The following is a 23,493-nucleotide window of genomic DNA, read 5'->3' as shown; positions in this document are numbered from 1 at the left end:
GTTACCCGAAGACAAAAATAAGCAGCACAGTACATACTCACAGGAAAGCACACCCATGTGGAATATTTATAGTCAATGCATTCAATGAAGTAATTCAAACCAACACAACTGGATACCGCTCCACAGTGGGAGTCTCTCGACGGGCAATCACTGCGTCGAGTCGGCCAATTACAGGTGATTTATATTCTGGGACCTTAAAAGCACAGTATATCATATAGACAGGAGAAAAGTAAAAGGGCCAGCAGCTATTGTAGACAGTTTTACAGGAAACAAGAAGTCCAGCTCATTGTTTAGACCACTTGGGGCAGTACTGTGTAGTTTATGTATGAATTCCATTTCCAACTGTAAAAGCTTCTGTGAGCAGTCTGCCTGAAGGGGCAAATGTACCACGTGTAGCACAGATACCTTCATATCCCTCAGTTTATGCTTAGCCTCTGTATAGTGAGCCACCAGTGGAGCTTCCACTGTGCCAGTTCTGATGCGTGACAAGTGTTCTTGGATACGGACTTTAAGAGGTCTACTGGTGCTGCCAATATAACACAAATTGCATCTGCACTGAATTATATAGACCACATTTTGAGTTCTGCATGTTGCAAAAACAGTAGAGGTCCGTATCGACCGCAAATCAGGATGCACAATACTTGGTAGGTCCACCACCAGGCTGCACACAGAGCAGTCACCACATGGGTGGTACCCACCTGGCAAGTCCCGATTCTGGATGACGTTCCTAAATTCCGACCTGGTCAAGATGTCTTTAATATTTTTAGATCGTCGATAGCCAGTAGCCGGTGGGGACTCACGCCCAGGAATGTCCCTAATCAGATGCCAATGGCGTTTGACGATCCTGCATATACTAAATGACATTGATGAATAGTCAAACGCCCATTTAATTCTATTATCCATAATCTGGGGTTTCTGTACCAGGAGGCCCCTGCGCTGGCACTCCAGGGCTCCCGTCCTAGCTCTATCTATATAAGTCTTTGGGTAGCCCCTGTCAGCGAAGGCACGATTAAGAATCTCAGCGTTCCATAAGAATTGTTGGGTGCTGGTGGAATTCCGGCGGAGCCGTAAATACTGTCCCTTAGGGATATTTTTCTTCAAGTGGTGCGGATGAAATGATTCAAAATGTAAGTAAGAATACTTATCGGTCGCCTTTCTAAAAGGTCGCACAGCTAGAGTGGTTTCTGTCTTCTTATAGACCACCATGTCCAGGTAGCTCACACAACCCTTGTCGCCCTCCCACGTGTATTTAATGTTTACGTCCAATTGATTCATCCAATCAAGCAGTGGTCCAGCTATACGTTCAATGGCCACCACCATAATGATGTCGTCAATAAAACGACGGTAAAATATAATGTCATTGTAGAATGAATTCATTGCCGGCTTCAGTATGTCCTTTGGTGCAGCTTGGAAAAACTGCAAGATCGGAAAAGGGACTTCTGCTTTCTCTACTGTGCTGTGTTGAGTACACCACAACTTTAAGTGGGTGGTGCTTAACATGAGAGTGAGTTTGGTGTAGTGTTTAAGTGTGGCAAGACTCTAATCTGGAGAACTGGGTTTGATTCCCCGCTCCTCCGCTTGAAGCCAGCTGGGTGACCTTGGGTCAGTCACAGTTCTCTCAAAGCTCTTTCAGCCCCACCCACCTCACAGGGTGATTGTTGTGGGGATAATAATAACATACTTTGTAAACCACTCTGAGTATGGCAGTTGTCCTGAAGGGTGGTATATAAATCAAATATTATTATTATTATTATTATTACACAGATATTAGAGAGTAAGCAGAACAAGCAACTAACTGAAGCAGTAAGTTAGCTCTGCTCCCTATAATACTAATGCTTAAGTTATGTAAATAGTTAATAAAAGTTCATCATATGTTATACTGCATCCTGGATCTGGGAAATTATTTTCAAGAATATGTTATGCTTTTTAACATCAGCTATCATGGCTTATCTAAGTTGTTTGGAAAACCCCAGGATGTGATTTTTATTAGAATAAAGGTTAAGAAAAAAGCCCTTTCTACGTTTCAAAAGGAAAATAGTGGGAACATGTTCTTTTCAATATTTCAAGGCAAGTGCATACTTTAGAGGCTTCAGAAGCATCTCTGATCTGAAATGGGTGTCCGGGGTCTGAGCCCCAGCCCCCAGACTTGACAAGAGGGAATAGCAGGTCAGCCGGGCCGACGGGCAAACAGAGGGGGCAGCCAGCAGCCAGCAGGTCAACTGGTCAGCCAGCAGACAGTAGGTCAACCGGTCTGACTGGCAAGCAGAGGGGGCAGCCGGGGGACAGCAGGTCAACCCCTCCCATGGGCAAATGGAGCCAGAACCTGCCTGTGCCAGGGGCAAGGGGCAAAGGCCCAGGGCCTCAGGAGGCAGGGGGAGACAGAAGGAGGCCAGCGAGTCCCACTCCCCTGGGGAAGGAAAGGGGACTAAGCAAGGCAGAAGGGGGCAAGGGCAGAGGGATTGGGGGCCCAGCAGTCACCCACCCAAAAACCTTACCTGAGGAGGAGAAGCAGCAGCAGCCCCAACAACCCAAAGCCACGCCCCAGCTAGAAAATAGTAGCCTGGCCCAGGAGTTGCCAAAAGCCAAGCCACTCCAGGTGGGGCTATTGGAGGCACTCTGCAGGAAGCCCTGGGCAACCAGCCAAGGAGCCGCAGCTGGACCCACCTTCAGCCATCAGCTCAGCCAGGCAGGCCGGGCTGCTAGCCAGGGGACTGCAGCTGGACAGGCCTGCAGCAATCAGCCAAGGCAGGGAGGCTGGGCAGCCAGGGAACAAGGCACAGCTGGTGCTGGTCAGTGGGGCCAGATCAGCTACCCCAGCTGCAACTGCTTGGTGCAGCCCAAGACCAGGCTGGAAGAGGGGTGGGACAGTAGAAGGAAGCCCTATAAAAGCTGGCTGGGAAGAGCCCTGTGGTGGTGGGTGTGAGTAGGGAGTGATGATGTGGAGCAAGAGCGGTGCGATGCAAGTGTGGAGGTTTGGAGGAGAGCTCTGGGAGGAGGAGGTGAAAGAGGACGCAGAGGGTAAGCAGGCCAGGTTGAGCAGGCCAGCGAGTGGACTGAGAGGGAGTCTGGGTGAGGTATACCGCCCCTCCTTCCACAGAGCAGGGTCCTGCAGAATCCCTGGCCCCCCTATGACGTCAGGAGCAGACCGCCCAGTGCCACGCCCAGTGGCAGCGGTGGCAAGCCCTGACAATGGTAACCAACTAAACCAGTGGAAAGATCACAGGCATCCAATAAAAAGTAAGCTGCATTCACCATTTTCAGAGGAGGGAAGAAGTACCATCTTGTATGACACAGTACATACAGTGCTCCTCAAAGGATAGAAGATACATTACCATCTCAATCTTGCATCAGAACAAATGCTTCATCAACTAGGAAAAGAATACTCTCTGGAGCAAATAAAGCATCTTGGAGTCCTGATATCCTCAAGAGGCTTGATAACTCCCTGGGGAGAAAGAAGAAAGTACCTTATCCAAGTACTATAAAGAGATCAACAATAACTCTTTACCTGGTATAACTACTAATTTCCTGCCAGGATATGCTTCCGGGTGCAATTTATCATGCCTATTGTAGATACTTCTGCTGCTTCTCTAGGACTAGTTATTGAGACAAGCAAAGAGCAACGTTCATCTTCCAAAAACAATCCATAAGGAACTAGCATGACTGACATGAACTACAGCTGAATAATCTCTAAACCACCACAGATACCAGTCTCTTTGGGCAGGTGTGAAGGAGCACTTCCATCAGAACAAAGCACAGCACAAGAAACGGAAACTCACAGAGATGCCAAGAACAGTACCAATTGGTTAGAATACAGAACAGTATGATTGACACTAGTAGCATCCGGAGACCAAATATAAGACACAGGCATACTGGTTTACCCAGGCAGTATATCAACGAAAGCTTATAAGATCCATCAAGGGGTAAATGAGATATAAGTTACTTCACAAGGAGACATCTCAAGTGGCTGCCTCGGGCAGAATATCTCTAGTCAATCAGAATGAAATACATTTATTAATTTATTCATTTATACCCTTCCTATCTCCCCAATGTGGCTTACATCATTCTTTATCCTCACAACAGCCCTGTGAGGTATGTTAGGCTGGGAGTTTCCACTGCAGAGTAGGGATTCAAAACTGGGTTGTCCGGATCCTAGTGATATGAATGAAGAGCTCAACAACAGACTGGCTCAAAAGGAGAAAGACCAGACTGGCAGCTCTGTCCCAGGGCATTCAAGCAAATTTGTCATCATTTTGGAAGGGTTTAGGTTGACCTATTCATTACTCTAAACAACCATCAAGAAACCAAATTCTTCTCTCTGTTTCATTGCCACAAGTACATTAAATCAAGTCCTAAATAATGATTGGCCAGAAGGGCTCCTGTATCTATTCCGAATCAGGGTTATTCAAAAACAGTTAGACTACAAAGCAGAGTTCATTGTGGAATTTCCCTTCTGGCTGAGAAGACCATATTTCACAGTCCTTCTTTGTGCTGTGGCACAATAAGCTGTGGCATCTCCAGCTAGACATACCCACAATTTGTTCCTGCAGATCACAGTTTGGAAATAGACAATAAACAGCTAATGAAGCTCTGTTATTCCAACAGGATCATTTCCAGCTCTGTGTGAGCCTTCTACTAACTTGGGATATAATGTCATGTGGCAGACTTTGTCCTTGAGCTGCAGTCATCATGAGACTGAAAGACCCCAAAGGGATAAAATAGATTCTGGCTTTTTATTTTTTCAGGAACGTCTCAGCACAAGCACTTTTAAATGACCAGAGCTGATGGCTATTCACTTTTTATGTCTATTAAGACAGCTTTCTTTGTAGACAGCACTTCAACATAGAGAGTATGCAAAGTGAATACATTATTGTTTACTAAGAAACTATGCATTTTCATCAAGGTAGAGTAATTCTTATAACTGATCCAGCATGTATCCCAAGAAGTGGTTGTCTTGCAGACCTTCTGCCTAATGGTCTCCAGATGAAATGGGAGAGGCACAATCTAGATGTAAGGAGGGCACATAGTTTCTACATTTCTAAAAACAAAGATTTTAGAAAATTTTGATCCTATTTTTTTTCTCTTTCAGGACATCCATGACTAGTTCTTTTCTTCAGCTGTAACCAGATGGAAAAGAGAATGTATATCATACCAGGCAAACAGATGACAGTTCACACCTTAAGGGGACAAAGATTAAAGGAGCTATCCTACTTTTTAAGCAATATGAGGCAGCGATGAGGAAAACTAATCTACATGTTTACATGCTGTTGTTCCCCTAGCCAGGCTAAACATGCGCATCCTATAGAACTGGTTTCTGAGAGTTTTTAATGTATCAGTTCACATTCAAGTCCTAATGGTCAAAAGGCTGCCTCAGCAACAGAGCTGATTTTTCCTCAGGTTTTCTGCAGTTTTTCTCACTGTGCACATACCCCCATTTTTTTTCCAGCGAAGTCAAACCATGGCTTTTTTAAAGTGCAGAATGCTTTCTTTGGTGTGAGGCCGGGCTGGGCCCAGCCTTTCACCCTTCCCTTTATCCCCTTTTGTCCTGATTGGATGAACAGCAACCAGTCCAGGGTGTTTTTTGTTTTTTTTAAAAAATATTTTTTAAACAGTGTTGCAGTGTTGGTGCATAAAAAAAAAACTTGCAAGTTTCTTCAGCCTATCAGCAGGAATATGACTAACAGAAATTTTAAGAATGGACTAAAATGTGTGTTGTGTGTGCATGCTAACCTTGGCAGTAAGCAATAAATTCCTTTTTTATTTTTTAAACAACAGTGTTGCAGCATTGCAACGTTGATGCATTAAAAAACCCCTTGCATGTTTTCTCAACTAATCAACTGAGGAAACTGACCTGTCCTCAGCCGATCAACTAATGAATCCGACGTGTCCTCAGCTCATCCACTGACGAATCTGATAGAATTACAAAGGCCCAAAGCAAATCTGATACTAGTGGATTGAATACCCAGAAAAACAGGTGTAAGCGTGCATGTGGAAAACAGCTCAGTACCACAAAGTTTCCATTCTCGGAGGAGTAATCAAATCACTGTCATAGTGGTTGGATGATTCTAACCTATTAAACAGTGTCAAATCCAGCTTGTCACAGCCACAGAAAATTATCAAAACTGACACTTCTATGGAAGGGTGGGTTGCATAATGCTGAGGTTTCCATACAGAACACATGGTTGCCAGTTGAAAAGAATTACGTATCAATCTTTTAGAAGTATATTCAATATACTCTTAATGTCTTTTACAGCTCTGCTGCACAGCAAGGAGATACAGGTGCAAACTGATAATGCCAAAGCAAAGTACTACCTCACCAAACAGGGCGGCATAGCCTCCTTGCCCCTTTGTGCAGAGGTGATAGCCATATGGAATAGGACCATACATCATGGGGTTCAGCTCCAAGTGATTCATATAACTGGCTCAGACAATAAACAGAGTTGATGTATTGAGCAGGGTTTTATGCTTCTATGATAAGTGGTCTGTTGGGGATTCTTATATCCAGGGGCTGTATTCCAGTGCTGGGGTTTCCCACATGTGGATCTGTTCACAACACTCAAGAATACCAAAGACACTGGTGTTTTACTCCCTGACAGGCTTAGTTCATGTAGCTCTTCATTCGGCCCGGGGGAATTACCTCTTACTTCCAGAGGCTCCAGAGCTACTTCACAAGGGAATAATTCTAAACTATGACACACACATTCTATACCTTGCATCTAACAGATAGTGCCTCAACATTTTCACATCAAGTACAGGAGTTGTTGCTCAATGCATGGAAATCATCCACACACACTTCTATGTCCTAAAGTGAAAAAACTTATCTTCCTGAGCAGTCTTGCAGAATGCCTCTCCCAAGGCATGTCTAAAATGCCCTTATGCTAGAATACCTTTTGTCTCAGATCCAAGGGTTTGGCCACATCCTCAGTAAAAGTCCACTGGCGGCTATCTCAGCTTTCCGTTCTTTAGTTGAAGATAGGACTGTGTTTGCTGATCATGTCTCAAAAAGTTTCTTAAGGAGATGTTCAATAATACATTCCCTCTCTCCTGTACTGCTGTGAGCTCTCTGGTATTGTTACATATTTATTTATTTCCCACTTTTCTTCTCTGTTGAGAGCTCAAAGCAGCTTAGAACATCATTCTACCCTCCTCCATTTTCTCATAACAATGATCCTCTGAGGTAGGCTAGGCTGAGAGTTTGTGACAGGCCCAAGGTCACCCAGCAAGCTTCCAATGCAGAAGTGAGGATTCAAACCTGGGTCTCCCAGGATCCTAGTCCACCACTCTATATATTAGAGTTTGTGGCACCCCCCCCCCAAACCCTTGTAATTTCTCAATTGGAGAGTCCAGTAGCAAAAACCAAAAAGAGTCCAGTAGCACCTTTAAGACTAACCAATTTTATTGTAGCATAAGCTTTCGAGAATCACAGTTCTCTTCATCAGATGCATGGAGGGCAAAAAGAAACTGGTCAGATATAGAGGAGGAGAGGGGAGGGCGGAGTAGATGCAAACAGCTCCTTCTGATATGGAGATGCAAACAGCTGATATGGAGATCAGTTTGCTTATTGTAGCTTATGCTACAATAAAATAGGTTAGTCTTAAAGGTGCTACTGGACTCTTTTTGATTTTTCAAAACATCCAGTGTCATATGTTGTTGAGCCCTTGGTCATGAAGCTCACTGAATGAACATGAGCCAGTTACACTCTTTCAGCATGACCTGCCTCTAGTTGTAAGGTAAAAATGGGAAGTAGAGAGCTACACTGAGATCCTTGAAGTAAGTGTGAGGTTTCTGGGAGCATCTGGTTTATTACTTTAGGAAACAGGATGTTGAACTAGATGGACTTTAGATTGATTCACCAGAGTTCTTCTTTTCATGTAATACTTCTTAATAGATTATTGCTTAATCTGATTATTTTATATAACGCTTATGACAATTGTTAGTTGTCTTGGCAATATTTTATGACTAAAGGTTGTGATTAAAATGTTATAACTAAACAGATAATTTTTCCCCACCTGTAGATGCTTCGATACAGAAAAGAAATAAGTGAAGTATCTTTAACAGCTACTAATGAAGTGACGCTTGAAGTTATGCTGAAAAAGATCATTAGTCTTTGGTACAAAACTGATTTTCATTTGTCTCCATATCACACCGCAACATCAACTACTTCCATTATTTCATCTGCTGAAGATATAATGGCTCTATTAGAAGATTCTCAGGTTACAATTTCAACAATTAAAGGCTCTTGCTTCATTGGACCAATTAAGGTAAACTTCATTTGGAAACATTTCATGAGAATTTAATATTTCAGTTGTTTTAACATTTTAGATTATTATTTCTCATTTTGAAAATCCAACAGAGCCTAGAATGAACAGGCTTTTTAAACCAATAGATTTTTGTGAACTCAGGACCAACATTTTACAATCAATGATCATGGGATCTATATGAAATATTATACTTTATGTTATTTCTCTCTAAATTATTGCTCTAATCTATCTTAAATTATCTCTTATCTCTCTAACTTTATCTCTCTGTCTTATGTTGTTTGTTAATCCTTCTCCTTTGGTCTCCAAATGATGAGCATGGTATGTCTGGACTGACCCACCTTAAGTACAATTTTGTGAACCGCTTGTAGATCACAGTCTACTCATTGAAAACCAGTACTTTAAACTTTTCAGATTTGCTGAATTATGCCACCTTTAATACACAAAAAAAGAGATTGTTTTGCTGAGCCAAATGTATACAGGGAGAATCAGCTTGGGGTTTTGTTGTTATTTATTATCTACAGAGTCTTGTGGATTCTTGGGATCATAAGCTGAGCCTCTTTTCTTCTACCATGGGGGAATGGTTGACTTGTCAAAGGAATTGGGTTTACCTTGAACCGATCTTTCATGCTGCAGAAATAAAAAGGTATGATTAGGTGCAACAGTACAGTCATACCTATAACTAAATAATTAAGATGTCATATGAAAGCCAAAATTACAGGCTATATCCTGGTCTAGCAGCCTAAAAGCTCAGACTAGCCAAGCTTATCAGAGCTTGGAAGCTAAGCAAGGTCAGCCAAGGTTAGATCTTGGATGGGAGACCACCCAGGAAGACACAGGGTTGCTATGCAAAACCAGGCAATGGCAACCCCCCTCTGCTGATGTCTTGCCCTGAAAACTCCATTGTCCTTAGGTAGTCATTATATATCCTGTTCTGCAGTGTAGAGATGCGAAAGATTTTGCAGTGAACCTGTTTGGCATAACATGTCATGTTTGACACAGCTGTCATTAGGCTGTCTTTAAGTAACTTGAACAGCTGCTAAACAAGTGTGCAGCTGCCTGTTGGTCAGAAGGTGACTCATATTTGATCAGGTGATCAGCTGGGAGTGGGGTTCTGATCTCAAAGCTCTTCCCCATATCCTAACCTTGTTCTGGGATACAAAAAACTTCAGGGGGAACCAGAAGTCAGCTTACAGTAGATAGGGGATCAGTTGGGAACAGGATTCTGATTTACTGCCCTGCTCAGAAAAACAACTACACAGTGCACTTTGGGAGATCAGAAGTAATTAGCTTCTAATTTCTCTATTGCAAAAGGTAGAGGAGAAAGAGATAATTTCTCTCCCAAGCAATCTGCTCGTTTTCTCTGCAACCCAAACCAACACCTAGGGTGTGGAGAAGTGATCTGTTTCTCCCCACCCCAAAGTGAGATCTTGGGCTCTGGAGTATAGAAGTGATATCCCCCTTTTCTCTACAGACGAAACTGACAGCTTGGGATAGGGAAATTAGCAGTTCCCTGTCCCAGTTTGGTGTAGTTGTTAAGAGTGATGGAACTTTAATCTGGAGCACCGGGTTTGATTCCCCACTCTTCCAACTTGAAGCTAGCTGGGTGACGTTGGCTCAGTCACAGCTTCTCGGAGCTCTCTCAGCCCCACCCACCTCACATGGTGTTTGTTGTGGGGATAATAATAACATACTTTGCAAAGTGTTCTGAGTGGGTGTTATGTTTTCTTGAAGGGTGGTATATAATTTATTATTATTATTATTTGAAATATCCAAAACACAATCAACAATAAGCAGAGGTCACATGTTATCATTGATTGGCCTTGCTAAGCTGATACCGGTTTCTGCCGGAGACCTAAGTATCAACCAGATATTGGTGTGTTATTGTTGTTGTTGTTGTTACTGTTTTGGGTGTCTCAGCCTTCACAAGCAGCATCTAGGGGCTGCTGGGAGAGAAGGAAGCTGATGAAAAATAACTTCCATGAATTTGCTTCATAACTTCTGTTCCTGTCCAATTAAGTTCTATAAACTACAATGATCATATTCTCACAGATATAGACATTTTGTGTCTTCCCCTTCTCCCAGCAGCTTCCATTACCCCCTGAAATTAAATGCTGAGATGGTGAAGGAACCTCTTGGATAACGTGCCACACATCACAGGACACTGCAAAGAAGTGGGGAAATAGAGCAAAATGAGGTCACAGGGGGCTGGTGGAGAAAGGAATCAGGCTCCAGTTGTGCCTCATGTTTATGGCAACCATCACATTTGAAATTTGGAATTATCTTTTGGAAAAAATTCTCTAAAATATTTATGATTTGAAAACAGGCAGCTTCCAGCAGAGGCTAATCTTTTCTCTCAAGTGGATAACAAATTTAAAGAGCTAATGAAACGTACAGAAGAGCATCCAAATGCTCTTAGGGCAGCTACAACTATAGGAGTTCTTGAAATGATGCAGACCAACAATGCTCATCTGGAGAAAATACAGAAGTCTCTCGAGGTAACATTCATGGTTCCTAAATTGCAGTGGAGAGCTCCCACAGAAAATCAAATTATTGAGATGAAATTGGGCTACAACTTCATTACATTTCTTGTAAAGATGTTTAAATAAATTCTAGTCAAATCCAGCAGTAAGATGTTCAGTGTATATTATCAGTGTATCTCATTCTCAACATGGCCCCATCTGTGGATTGGGTTGCCCAAATAGGCGGTCTCCGAATTAATTGGGGGAATTAGCTTTAAAGGAGACAAGTGAGAGGGGGTAACTGGGATTCTCCATCTATGTTTACAGGGATTATTCCCTTAGAGAACTCTCAAACAAATCAGGCAGATGTTCAACTGGACAGGTTTTTTATTAACAAAAAACAAAAGGACAAATGTACAGAAAACCACACATAGCACACGTACAAGGCTAATGAAAAAATTAGGGTGGAAAGGGGGAGAAAGCAGTTTTGGGGAAGGTGATAGTTACTGGTGACAAAGATAGAGGTCCACAGAGGCAGTAAAACAACCAGCATTTCACAAAGAGGCCAAAATAAATTTGGGGGTGTATGAATGGATCCCAAGACACACACACATGGCTAGGGAGCCCAGATATAGAGTGAAATGCTTCCTGGAGCAAGCTGATGTCTTTACCTCAAAACAATGACTTGATGGATGTTTCCAGAGGTGGACAATAGAGTTTGGAGAAGCTTAATGGCTATATCTGAAGTGGACTATAGGTGTGAATAATGCTTGATGGCTTCTTGAGTACCAGATGGAAAAGCTAACAGGTTTGCTGAATAGTTTTGATTAGGGTAGATTGGTGAGGGGAAGTAAGGCTGGGCATTGGTATGATGAGTCAGGAGCTTCCTGGGAGCCACATTTTCCTAAGTTATGCATCTCTTTATGGCAAGGAGGGGGCCATTGGTCAGTAAGCCTCTCTGACTCACATTCTGGTAATTTTCCAGGCTTCTGCTCAGTTGGCATCTATAACATGCTGGCCCACTCACTCCCCCAGTGAGAGGCAGATTTTCCCTCTAAAACTGACAAGGTTGTTTGCTGGGGCTGGGAAGCCCTTGGTAGCATGTATTTGGGTGTACTTAGAATTCCTTTTATCCCACACTTCAAGAACGTATATATTTTTGGTTTATATCCCAGCCCAAATTAAGTAGGTGAAAAGCAGAAGCCCATGTCTTCTTTAAAATGAAATGGCACTAGAGGCTAAGTAAAGTTCAAAAAGATAATAGCAGGTTTATTCAACAGGCAGGGTTGGTATGTGGGTAGGCAGGAAAAGGAAAGCCAAAGTAAATTTTGTTTGTTGAACAGAATACTTCAGAAACGTTTAATGTCTTTTCCAGTGAAGTGGATTACATACTGCAAGTGAATACAATATAACCAATAGCTACAACATTCCAAGAGCAAAAATACATTATGAGCAATAGATAGGACATTCAATGAAAATAGATACAATAGGGTACGGTAGGTGCAAATTTGAAAACTACTATAAAACCAAACACATCAATTAAACCTTTTTGAGTTAAACCATAAGTAATTAACATGACATCTTTAGCAACATTGAATTATGCAGTGGGAGTGTATCTACATCAGCAGATAAGGTTCTAGTGTACAAGTAGTGGTCTTCATAGATGCTAGAATTCTGTCAATATCTGTCACTGTAACTGAATCAAAATGATTCAGAAGTGGGCCAAATGGTGTGTTAAACATTACTTCTGCTTCACCTGTATTACAGCTGGCATCTAGATCAGAGTGTATTCAATCTATTTTATCAGCAAAACACTTTGCAAAGGTGTCACAGCTAATTATCTGTTCTTGAGCCAATGTGGGTTCAGATTTAGGAATCAAAAGATGTTAAGATATCTTAAACAGTTGGGATGAACATGAACCAGCTGATGTAATGGCTGCAGAAAAATGTTTCTTTACTGCTATCACCGCTACTTCGTAAGTCTTCCAATGGGCTTTGCAGCATGCTTTATCGGATTCAGCATGAGTTTTCTGTCAGTGTTTTTGTCTTCCAGCCCTCTTTAGATAACCCAGCTGTGCTATGAACCAAGGGGTTGGCTTCTATTGCAAGGATGGGAGAGGTCGGCAAAACGCAATCTTGTCAATAGCTTCAAGGAGCTTCACGTTTCAGGCTTCACCACTTTAACAGAGCCTGTGTTTGGAATTCTAAAATCTTCCAAAGCATATTTGAATCTAGAAGGATCAATGAGCTTTCATGTAAGGAACATTTTAGCTGGGTCCTCCATTTCATGGGATGTCAGGGCCATATTTACCCTTGACTTCACCAGAGGACGGAGAGTGCATGGTTCAGCTGTACAACTATCCTCCAATGCCATATTTTGAATGAATCAATTTTCTTCCTGTCAACTTTCTTCATTGTTCACATCCATATATAGTAATGGGCAGGACTTTTTTTCAGCGGGAACGTGGTGGAACGGAGTTCTGGCACCTCTTGGCAATAGTGCGTGAAAATAATATTATTTCAAAGAATCCTGTGTGTTTCTTCCTCATTTCCCTTTTGAGAGTTCCGCTACCTCTTTTCCCAGGAAAAAACCCCTGGTAATGGGTAATACCATAGTATGAATTATCTTGACCTTGGTTTCCAGCAACATTTTCTTACACTTAAGGATCTTTTTGAGGGGGACAGAGCACCATGGAAGATGGCGGATGCAAACTGCTGAGGTTCCCGAACCTCTCCCCTGCTGCAGCATTAAATAAGACGTCAATCAGCAGTCCTTTTTCTAACCATGGGCAAAACTGGGGGTAAAAATAAAACAGCAAAACCTGAAATGCAATCGGTAAGAGCTTATTTTACCACTGACTCACCATGAGGAAGCCCTAATCCTGATTTAGCAGAAGACGCTAATGCCAAAGGGAAAAGGAAAGCAGGTGCTCTCACAAAAGAGGTCATAACTGAATGCTTATCCCAGCTAGAAGCTAGACTTTCCTCCAAAATGCAATCTTTCATGGATTCCTTCTCTAATCAACTTAAAGAGTTTAATCATAAACTCAATGAAACTACCAATACAGCTGAGTCAGCCATGGAACTGGGTTTAACCCTGCAGGAGGAAATTTGGAACTTGCAAAAGAATGAAACATCTATACAAAATAAAATCTCCTCTTTAGAAACTATCTTTAAACAATAATATGCGGCTGAGAGGCTTTGCAGACCATGCAGAAGAAAAAGAGGAATTCTCTATCTTTTGGGCATCTTGGCTGGCTGCATCATTACACTTGGAGGATGGAATCATTCCCTTCATTGATGCCTATAGGGAGGGCCCACCACCACTTCTAAACTCCAGAAGACGGAGAGACATAATTGTTAAGTTTGACGACTTCAGAACATGACAGAAAGTGCTTAAGGATGCCCTTTTGAAGTTTTTTTTCTTTTTGATGAGCATAAAATCCAGGTTTTCCCAGATCTTCCTACAAACCAGCAAGCTTCCTGATACCTGGCCTGAATCCAGAATCATAGTGACCCAACTAAACCCCAATCATACTGTCCTATTTCGTTAATTAATCCAGACGCAAAAATTTTCACATCAATCCTGGCCTCTAGATTGAATAATGTAATTAGTAAATATATAAACAAAGACCAATCTGGTTTCATCCCTACTAGGTCTATTGCTGATAACATAAAAAAACTTTAAATATTATCAAATTTTGTAAAGATTGGCAATTTGAATCTCTAATTTTAGCAGTAGATATTGAAAAAGCATTTGATCGTTTGGAAGTACCCTATCTAAAAATACTAAAACACATGGGATTTGGTAACCTGTTTCTTAATGCCATTGAGGGTTTGTACAAATGCCCTAAAGCCCATACAAGAGTCAATGACTTCTAACTTACAAGACGTACCAGGCAAGGCTGCCCTCTACCCCCATTGCTCTTTGCACTTTCTATCGAGCTGCTTGCAGAGGCGATCAGATCTGACCCTAAAATACAAGGTGTTCAAATGGATAATAAAAATTACAAAATGAGTTTGTTTGCAGATGATCTCGCAATATACATCACAAACCCGAGTTCATCTCTCCAAGCCCTGAATCTAATCTTGCAAAAATTTGCTGTAGTCGGGTCTTTCTATAAATCCCATGAAAACAGACATATGGAGGTTACCTCTGCCACTTGCATGGCCATAAAAGAGGTGTTTCCTTATAAATGGCCGGGGAAACCCTGGAAATATCTGGGCATTTCTATCCCAGAAAATTTAAGCGATTTTTTCAAATATAATTATGAAGCATGTGCTACTATATTTAGCACCTTACTGGTCGGTTTCGTTTTCTCAGCCATGCCGGACGCTCCTCTCGGCTGGTCCGGGAGGAAACGACCGGGCACCCTGACCGGGCGGCTGATCCGCAAGGATTAGCCCCCAGGACTCCCAGGGAGGGAGCCAGGGTCCGGGACGCGGCGGGAAGAACTCCCCGAAATCAATGCGGGGGGGGGGAATTGCCCGTTTGTCCCTATGGAGGCCGGCAGATGTGCGCGGCGCCTCGAGTGCCGCCGGGCAACGAGAAACGGCAAGTAAAAGAAACAGGCGGAAGCCTGTAAACAAGCGAATCCCTTCTGTTCTACAAGCGTTTGCGAAGGAGAGGTTGATCTGAAGAAGACTCGCTCTTCCCCTTCGTTGAGTTCCAGAATTTTGTTGGCGCCCCCCCCCAAATGGCAGCAAAGAAGCAAAGTCCCACTCTCGGTAAGTCAATCTCGGCTACCTTGCAGAAGGGGGAGTCGCTCGAAGAGTTGGTGCGCAGGGCGGTGGTGGAAGCTATAAAACCCTTTGTTGACAAGCTGAACGAAACTGATCAAAGGGTGGGCTTAATTGAAAGCGAGGTGAAAACCATTAAGGCAGCAGCGGGGGGGGGCAGAAAAGTCTGCTCTGGAAAGTGCGTCACTTGTGAAGGCTACAAAAAAGGAGCTGAAGTTGGTGGAGAACCAGCTGATCGGGCTACAGGTGGAACGAACGCAGACAATTTTGCGTCTCCAAAACGTGAAAGAGGAGGAAAATGAGGATCTGTGGGATTTGGTCTCGGAACTACTGGCAACACCCGCGAGGACGACTAAAGAAGAGGTTAAAAGCGCCATTTTGGAGGTCCGTCGGGCTTCTTCAAAATATGCAACAAAGCGACAGTTGCCTCGTGAGATCATTATTGACTTTTCATCTAAAAAGATTCGGGACACCATCCTATATAACTCATACAATGCGGATTTGGACTTTATGGGTTTGAAAGTCAAGATTTTGAAGGACGTTCCATTTCTAGTCCGGAAACGGCGTTTTAAATATAAAAAGTTTGCAGCTCTTCTGAGGGACCATGGAATAAAGTACAAATGGTTATTCCCGGAAGGAATATGGTTCAGATATAAAGATCAGGCCTATAAGATATTATCAGAAGATCAACTAAAGGATTTTGAGAATAAAAACCCAGAACTCTGCTGCACCAAGAACGAAGAAAAGGAGGAGCCGGGGGGGGGGAGGAGGAGAGCATCGCAACAGCAGTTGCACAGAGAGAATTGCGTCCGGGACCTAGAAGGGGGAGGAAAGTTTAATCAGAATTTGAAATGTTTATTCTCTGTATGATTAACCACTCCATCATTATTCTATGGAGCTATTTTTGTATTACGACAGTATGAAGGGAAACATTGAAGTGTAGTGTTTAGTGTTTGTAGTTCATTCCCTCCCCTTTTCTTTTTCCACCTCCCTTTGTCCCTTCCCTCTCCCCTTTCCTTGTGATAGTCTGGTGTAGTGTTTTGTAGTTATGAAAAATAAAAAAAATAATAAAAAAAAAATAAACAGAACATTCACAGATAAAAAAAAAAAAATAAAGTTAGCACCTTACTTAGAAATTGGTCTAAGCAACATTTCACATGAATAGACAAAATGGATCTAATAAAAACTATAATTTTACCCCAATTTATTTTTCTCTTCCAAAATGTACCAATTTATGTGTCAAAGCAAAATCTAAAATCTTGGTAATCAAGCTTAAATTTGTTTATATGGAACCATAAGAAACCCAGAATTAGTTTTTCAATTTTGTCTCACCCGTCAAAGACTGGTGGATATGGTCTCCCTGATCTTACTACTTATTATGAAGCTGTACAATTGAAAAATATTATAATTTATCTTAAATCCAGACACCTAAAGGATTGGATTACAATTGAGCAATATACCCTTGGTTCTATACTCATAGAAGATCTGATCTGGAATTTACCTCAAAACAGACCAAAATCAATTGGAACACTCCCATTTTTACACCCCTCCTTGTTAATTTGGGACATTAATAGAACAATTTTAGCCCCTAAGATCTCTCTGGTTTCCTCTTTCCTTAACCAAGAATGATTCACTCCCAGTAACTCGCAAAATGCTTTCCCTTTATGGAGACAGCTTAATCTCACTAGACGCTGCGACGTCACCAATAAGGGTTCTCTGATTCCTAAAACACAGTTAGAATCATCAAGTGTTCATAAATTACCATGGTTTGAATATATACAATTGAATCATTTAGTTAACAGTCAGTTACTCCAAACCCACTTGAAAGGAAGCTATACTGACTTTGAAAGAATTTTAGTTATGCAGTTCAATAAAGAAAAAAGTCTTATTTCTATTATACATAATTTATTAAGCTCTTGAAAATGGAGCAAAAGATCTAGGTACCAAACTAGGTGGCAACTGGAATGTGATACACCAGTTTCACAATGGTTCAAAATCTGATCCTCTAAAATTTGCTCAACTAAAGCTATCAACATCCGAGCCTCATTCAGAAAAGTCCCATATAGATGGTATCTCACACATTTTAAGTTATATTACATCAACCCATCATACGATCCCCACTGTTGGCACATAGGATCTTATTTCCATTGCTGGTGGTTGTGTCCTCTAATAGCTCAATATTGGTCAAAAATACTTAAAATGATCACCAAAATCACAGGATAGTGTGTTCCCTTTTGCCCTGAAGTTATCCTCCTTAATTTATGGAAAGACTCAGAGATTCTGGTGATACGTAAAGAGCTTATTTCAGTTATATTGGTAGCTGCCAAAGCCATCATTTTGAAATTTTGGAAAGCAAAAACTCTACCACCCATCCAATCCTGGTTTAATAAACTATGGGAGTATCTTATTATGGACAACATAACTGAGTGTATATTCCTTTCAAAAAATCCTTATAATAAACAAATAAAATAAATATGAAGGAGTAGAGCGAAAGTGGATAGGGGGTTGGAAAACTGTTGGAAGTCAATAAAAAGGGGGGGAAAGGGAGGGGGTTAGAATTAGAAAAAATTAAAGAATGTGATTATAATTGTTATTATATGTTTCTAATCCAATAAAAATTCTTTTTTTAAAAAAAGAAAATCCATTCTTCCGCTCAGACTTTTTTGAGAAATGGCATCCGTGGAGTTAAACGATCGGAGTCTTTGGGTATGGACACACATTGAAAGATCTCCCTCTTCTCCCTCCCTTTTTACCCCGAAAACAGCTGATAACGCTTACCTTTTAATATATTATGAGAAAGCAGATGCAGGGGGAAAAGAAGAACTACCCTAAATCAGCAAAAAATCTCCAGCAGTTTTTTTGCAGCACAGCACAGATTGAGCTCCAAGAACACAGCAAGGCCGAGCTACTTAAAATGGCCGACGGAAAACTTTTGGAAGCAAATGCAGCAGCAAAACCCACTGATCACTCTTTAGAAGCACAGTTTGCAAAACTGGAACAAAATCTGCTCAAACAAATGACGCTGCTCATTCAGCCACTGACTACACAGCTAGCTGAAATCAAATTGGAACTGCTAAAGACAAATCAAACAGCTGAAAATGCTACGGAACTCAGCATCATGTCTCAAAGAGACGTGAGAGACATTTGCAGCAAACTAGAACGCCAGGAGTTTTAGGAGAATTATTTACCTGGAGGTGTCAGCTCGTTATAAAAATCTCAAGCTTCGTGGAATTGCAGAGTCTGCTATGGAAAGCGAGAATGTAGCCAAAACACTAAATTCTTGGCTATCTAAACTACTGGGCATTAAAGAAGGACCATCTCAATTTGTAACTAAAGCTTATCGCTTTGGATCCGCAATCCAGCATAAAAAAAGGAGCACGCCGAGAGACATCATAATTGAGGTGCCAGATCCCATCATTAGAAAAAAAATAATCAGCGAAGCAAGATCAAAAGGCTCTTTACTATTTAATGACACTCCAATTCACGTATACGACGATCTACCCACTGAAGTTCTCCAGAAAAGAAAAGAGCTAAAACCAACAGCAGAAGCCTTAAGAAGAGCCAACATCCAATACAAATGGTGGAACCACACGAAACTACTGGTCTTCCACAAAGGCCGTCACCTCATCGCTTCAGATCTAGACTCTGCAGCCTTAATGCTGAATGAACTAAACTTAGAAGAACCGATGGAAACAAGCAAGCCTTCTCAAAAACGGAAATTTCCTCAGTCATCAGCTTCATCTCCCCAGAAGGGAAGTAAGATACCAATAAGGGACAATTGACTCTGAAAATTAACTGAAATAATAAGCTCATGGAAGCACTATCATAACATTTTCTTGTTAAAAACTAATAGCGGGGTAAGAAAGGGAAGGGGGAAGTTCGGTCCTTTCAATGTAACTCCCATTAGTTAAGCCCGGTAAGTTTTGGTGCATACCAAACTAGTGTGTGAATTAAACACACTAGCTAAAGGGGCTTAGGGGAATTTATTCTTCAACTTTGTGCAGTTTGTATTAATTAGCTGGGAGGGATTGTGGGAGGGGGAGACTTTGGAATTGATTTTTATTTCAGTGCTTATAGCACCTTCATAGCCAAGAACTCTGTGAGAGGGAAAAGCAGATTATATTAAGGGAAGGGGGAAGATCGTGATTAGAGGGAGGGTGTAATTTCTAAAACTTACTTATATAGTTACCTAAGATTTTGAGGGAAAAGTGTAGTGGGTTAGGGAGGGGGAGGGGAAAGGAAGGGAGGGAAAGAGATAGGGAGGGGAAAAGGGAAAAATAAACAGATTTAGTTAATTTGATTAAGCTAACGACAAAAGGAAACAGTAAAGGAACAAGGGGGAAGAGAAAAGGGGAAGGCAGATAGAGAAATTGGACAAACCCTTTTATAATTTATTTAAGCTACTTGGTGTGAAGCTTTAACACTATAAGTAGACACATACATACAAGCATATAATTATATACTTATCCTACTATTTTCATATATATTCTTTTATTTTCTACTAATATTTGAAGTGTGAATAAAACACTTCATTAGCAGAACCTTCTCTCTTACTCTGTTTTAGCTGAATCTACAAGCAGAAAATAGAGAGAGAGGAAGAGAGATAAGGGGAACTTTGGAAAAGAACAAGGGAAATTGTTAAGTTATATAAAGCTAACTTCATTATTCAAGTTAATTAAATTTTCACTAGTTGAAAACAAAGAAACCTATATAGTTTTGATTCGTTTAAGCATACTTGATACTTGTATTTAAGGAAAACCCAAAACCTATTCTATTCAAATAGCTATTACTGCAACAATCTGTGTCCTCTCCAGCCAAGGTTGGAAGAGAAAGACTATATATAAAACTTATTGTACAAAAATATATTTGAACTGAGGACTGCTACTTTATCAAACTTGTAATATTTAATATTTACAGTTCATCCTTGAGTATAAAAATCCATTTCATAAAGCTAGCAAGTTCTGTCATAAAATTAGAAATCCATTAAATAATTCAAGAGCATTATTTGCAAATTAATAATCAAATCAGAGGGAAATTGATTAGGGGAAACACAACACTACCATTTAGTTACAGCTGATTATATTAACAACAATTCATAAATTGGCATCCCCCCAATAAAAGAAAAAAATAAAAGCTCTTAATCCTGATTGTATTAATTTATTCTGAGACAGCACTACTAACTAACAAACAGTTAATCAACATAAATAATTAAGAAATCCATTGGTTTAATTAATTAGAGCAAGTATGTCATCAAATATTAAATTTACATCTTATAATGTTCGTGGTTTGGGTAACCCCATCAAAAGAAAACGCATCCTTACAAATCTGGCTAAAACAAGATCAGATATCATATTTCTGCAAGAAACTCACCTCCATCCCACAAACAGTCAAAACCTAAAATCAAATTGGATTCATCTCCAATATCATGCAAAAGGCACCTCTAAGGCAAGAGGAGTGGCTATATTAATCTCTAAATCCATTACTTTCCAGCATCAAAACACTTCGAGTGATCCTAAAGGAAGATTTTTTTCCGTAAAGGGCATAATAGGCACACAAACTTACACTCTAGCTTCAATATACGCCCCAAATTCAGACCAAATACCCTTCCTAGAAGACAGTCTTAATAAATTAGCTAACTTTCAGGAAGGAGAATTGATCTTGGGGGGGGAACTGAATTACATAATAAATCCTAATTTAGATCAATGGTTGTTGTGGGTTTTCCGGGCTGTATTGCCGTGGTCTTGGCAACACAGCCCGGAAAACCCACAACAACCATTGTTCTCCGGCCATGAAAGCCTTTGACAATACATCTAATTTAGATCGTTCCAAACCCAAAAACAAAAAATATAAGGGGAAAATACTAAATTAGCAGAAATTTTGGATAATAACTTTCTAACAGACACATGGAGACATTTACATGGAACTGAAAAGGATTTCACATACTACTCACCTAAATATGATGTTTATACTAGAATAGACTATATCCTAGTCTCAAATACAACAACAAACAGGTTACTTTCATCTGAAATAGGTAACATAGCAATATCAGACTATGCCTGGGTTAGCTGCGATCTAATGTCTTCCCAAGAATCATTGAGGCAAAGGCACTGGTTATTAAATAAGACACTCATAAACAACCAAAGCGCCATTAAAGAGATCAGCAACAACACTGAATTGGCTATAAAAGAAAACACAACAAATGATGTAAATCCATGCATCATTTGGGATACAATTTAAACTGTTACTAGAGGTCATATAATTTCCTTATCATCACAATTAAATAAGAAAAGAAATGCTATAAAACAAGAATTAATTGATAACATCAAATTGCTAGAACTCAAGCACAAAAAAACTGGTAGTAAAAAGGCATATAAAAACTTATTGATTCAACGTAAATTGAAACCAACAGAACTTTGAAGAACCTTCAATATGTCAAGCAAAACTATTGGTTCAATAACCCCAAATCACTTAAGTTGTTATCCCATAAAATAAAAGAGAAAAAATCATCCAAAATCATTAAACAGATATATGACGCAAAAGGGAAATTACAATTTAAAACAAAAGAAATTCTCAATACTTTTGTACAAGTATTGCCACCCTAGTCGGAATAATGAGACAGACACACGGCTTGGAACTAAAGGGCCACTTTATTAAACATAACATCAACCATTAATACGGCAAGGGCCAACTAGCGGTACAGGTCAAGCCACGGGGTCACCCCTGGACCTCCGCCTTGACCTGTCCGGGTGAGCCCCGAAGCCCCATGTGCGAGCCATCCTATGGATGGCTAAGACCCAGCCAGCCGGCAAAATGGATCCCCCCAGCTCAAGCTCCTAAGCCTCAGCCGTACAGCAGTGAGGGAAGGACTTGCACATGGGGTTCCCCAAGGCAGTCTGCCCACGCAGCATGGCAGCCGTCACAAGCAGTACCATCCGTTCCTGGCAGACCCCTCTTCCCCATCAGTGGAGAAGCGCCTAGGGTACTCACTGGCCCGCTCCCTATTCCCAAACTGTCTCCTGCCAGTGACTATCCTAAGGTGGCTCCACCTTGCCAATTACCTCAAACCTCTGCAAGCAGTACAAGGTAGGCAAAAAAACGCCTCTTCCCCATGCCTATTAGGGAAAAGGGGGAAAAAATTCCTACCTGGCTCTGGCAACAGCAGCCAGCTAGTCCTGCACTACTACAGGGTGAGGTGGGTGGGCCGAGCATGCAGAGCAACTGCCAGCTGGCTGGGCGGAGTTGCCTCATAAGACTCCTTTCTCTGCCCCTCCGGCCTGAGACCCAGATACCATGGAAATGCTCGGTCTCCTTCTCCTTCCAGGGAGCCAAAGAGTGGCCCTCAGCCTTATCAGTGGAAGCTGCTGGCTGGAAGGGCCATATTGCCACCCTAGTCGGAATAATGAGACAGACAAAAGGCTTGGAACTAAAGGGCCACTTTATTAAACATAACATCAACCATTAATACGGCAAGGGCCAACTAGCGGTACAGGTCAAGCCACGGGGTCACCCCTGGACCTCCACCTTGACCTGTCTGGGCGAGCCCCGAAGCCCCATGTGCGAGCCATCTTATGGATGGCTAAGACCCAGCCAGCCGACAAAATGGATCCCCCCAGCTCAAGCTCCTAAGCCTCAGCCGTACAGCAGTGAGGGAAGGACTTGTACATGGGGTTCCCCAAGGCAGTCTGCCCACGCAGCATGGCAGCCGTCACAAGCAGTACCATCCGCTCCTGGCAGACCCCTCTTCCCCATCAGTGGAGAAGCGCCTAGGGTACTCACCAGCCCGCTCCATATTCCCAAACTGTCTTCTGCCACCGCCAGGGCCAAGCCTCTGCTTAGGCCCTAGCGCTCCACAGGTGGCCTAGTGCCAACCTCAGTCCTTGCCGTAGGTCATTGAGGAAGATGTCCTTGCCTTCAGTGGCCAAGTGAACCCCCATTACCTCGGTAGAGGTTGGCAAATTCAGCCTAGTATGTAGGGGTGTGGCAAATAAATGCCCAGACCCTGTGTCGCACCCAGGGCTGGGCACAGCAGGCAGGAG

At 41.7% G+C, this 23,493-nt stretch overlaps 1 protein-coding gene across 1 annotated transcript in view; it reads left to right on the top strand.

Annotated features, from left to right (window-relative positions):
• The window catches only part of DNAH14 (dynein axonemal heavy chain 14), a 447,800-nt gene that overhangs the window by 62,951 nt on the left and 361,356 nt on the right, over window positions 1-23,493 (top strand). Inside the window, exons 17-19 of the mRNA XM_054972406.1 lie at window positions 8,013-8,258; window positions 8,780-8,901; window positions 10,582-10,753. Of these exons, the coding sequence (XP_054828381.1) occupies window positions 8,013-8,258; window positions 8,780-8,901; window positions 10,582-10,753 (540 nt within the window). The remainder of the gene's footprint in view (window positions 1-8,012; window positions 8,259-8,779; window positions 8,902-10,581; window positions 10,754-23,493) is intronic.

Source organism: Eublepharis macularius, chromosome 1 (genome assembly GCF_028583425.1).
Source record: "Eublepharis macularius isolate TG4126 chromosome 1, MPM_Emac_v1.0, whole genome shotgun sequence".
NCBI lineage: Eukaryota > Metazoa > Chordata > Lepidosauria > Squamata > Eublepharidae > Eublepharis > Eublepharis macularius.
The sequence above is the reverse complement of the archived record's forward strand: the minus strand, read 5'-3'. Positions and strand labels throughout refer to the sequence as shown.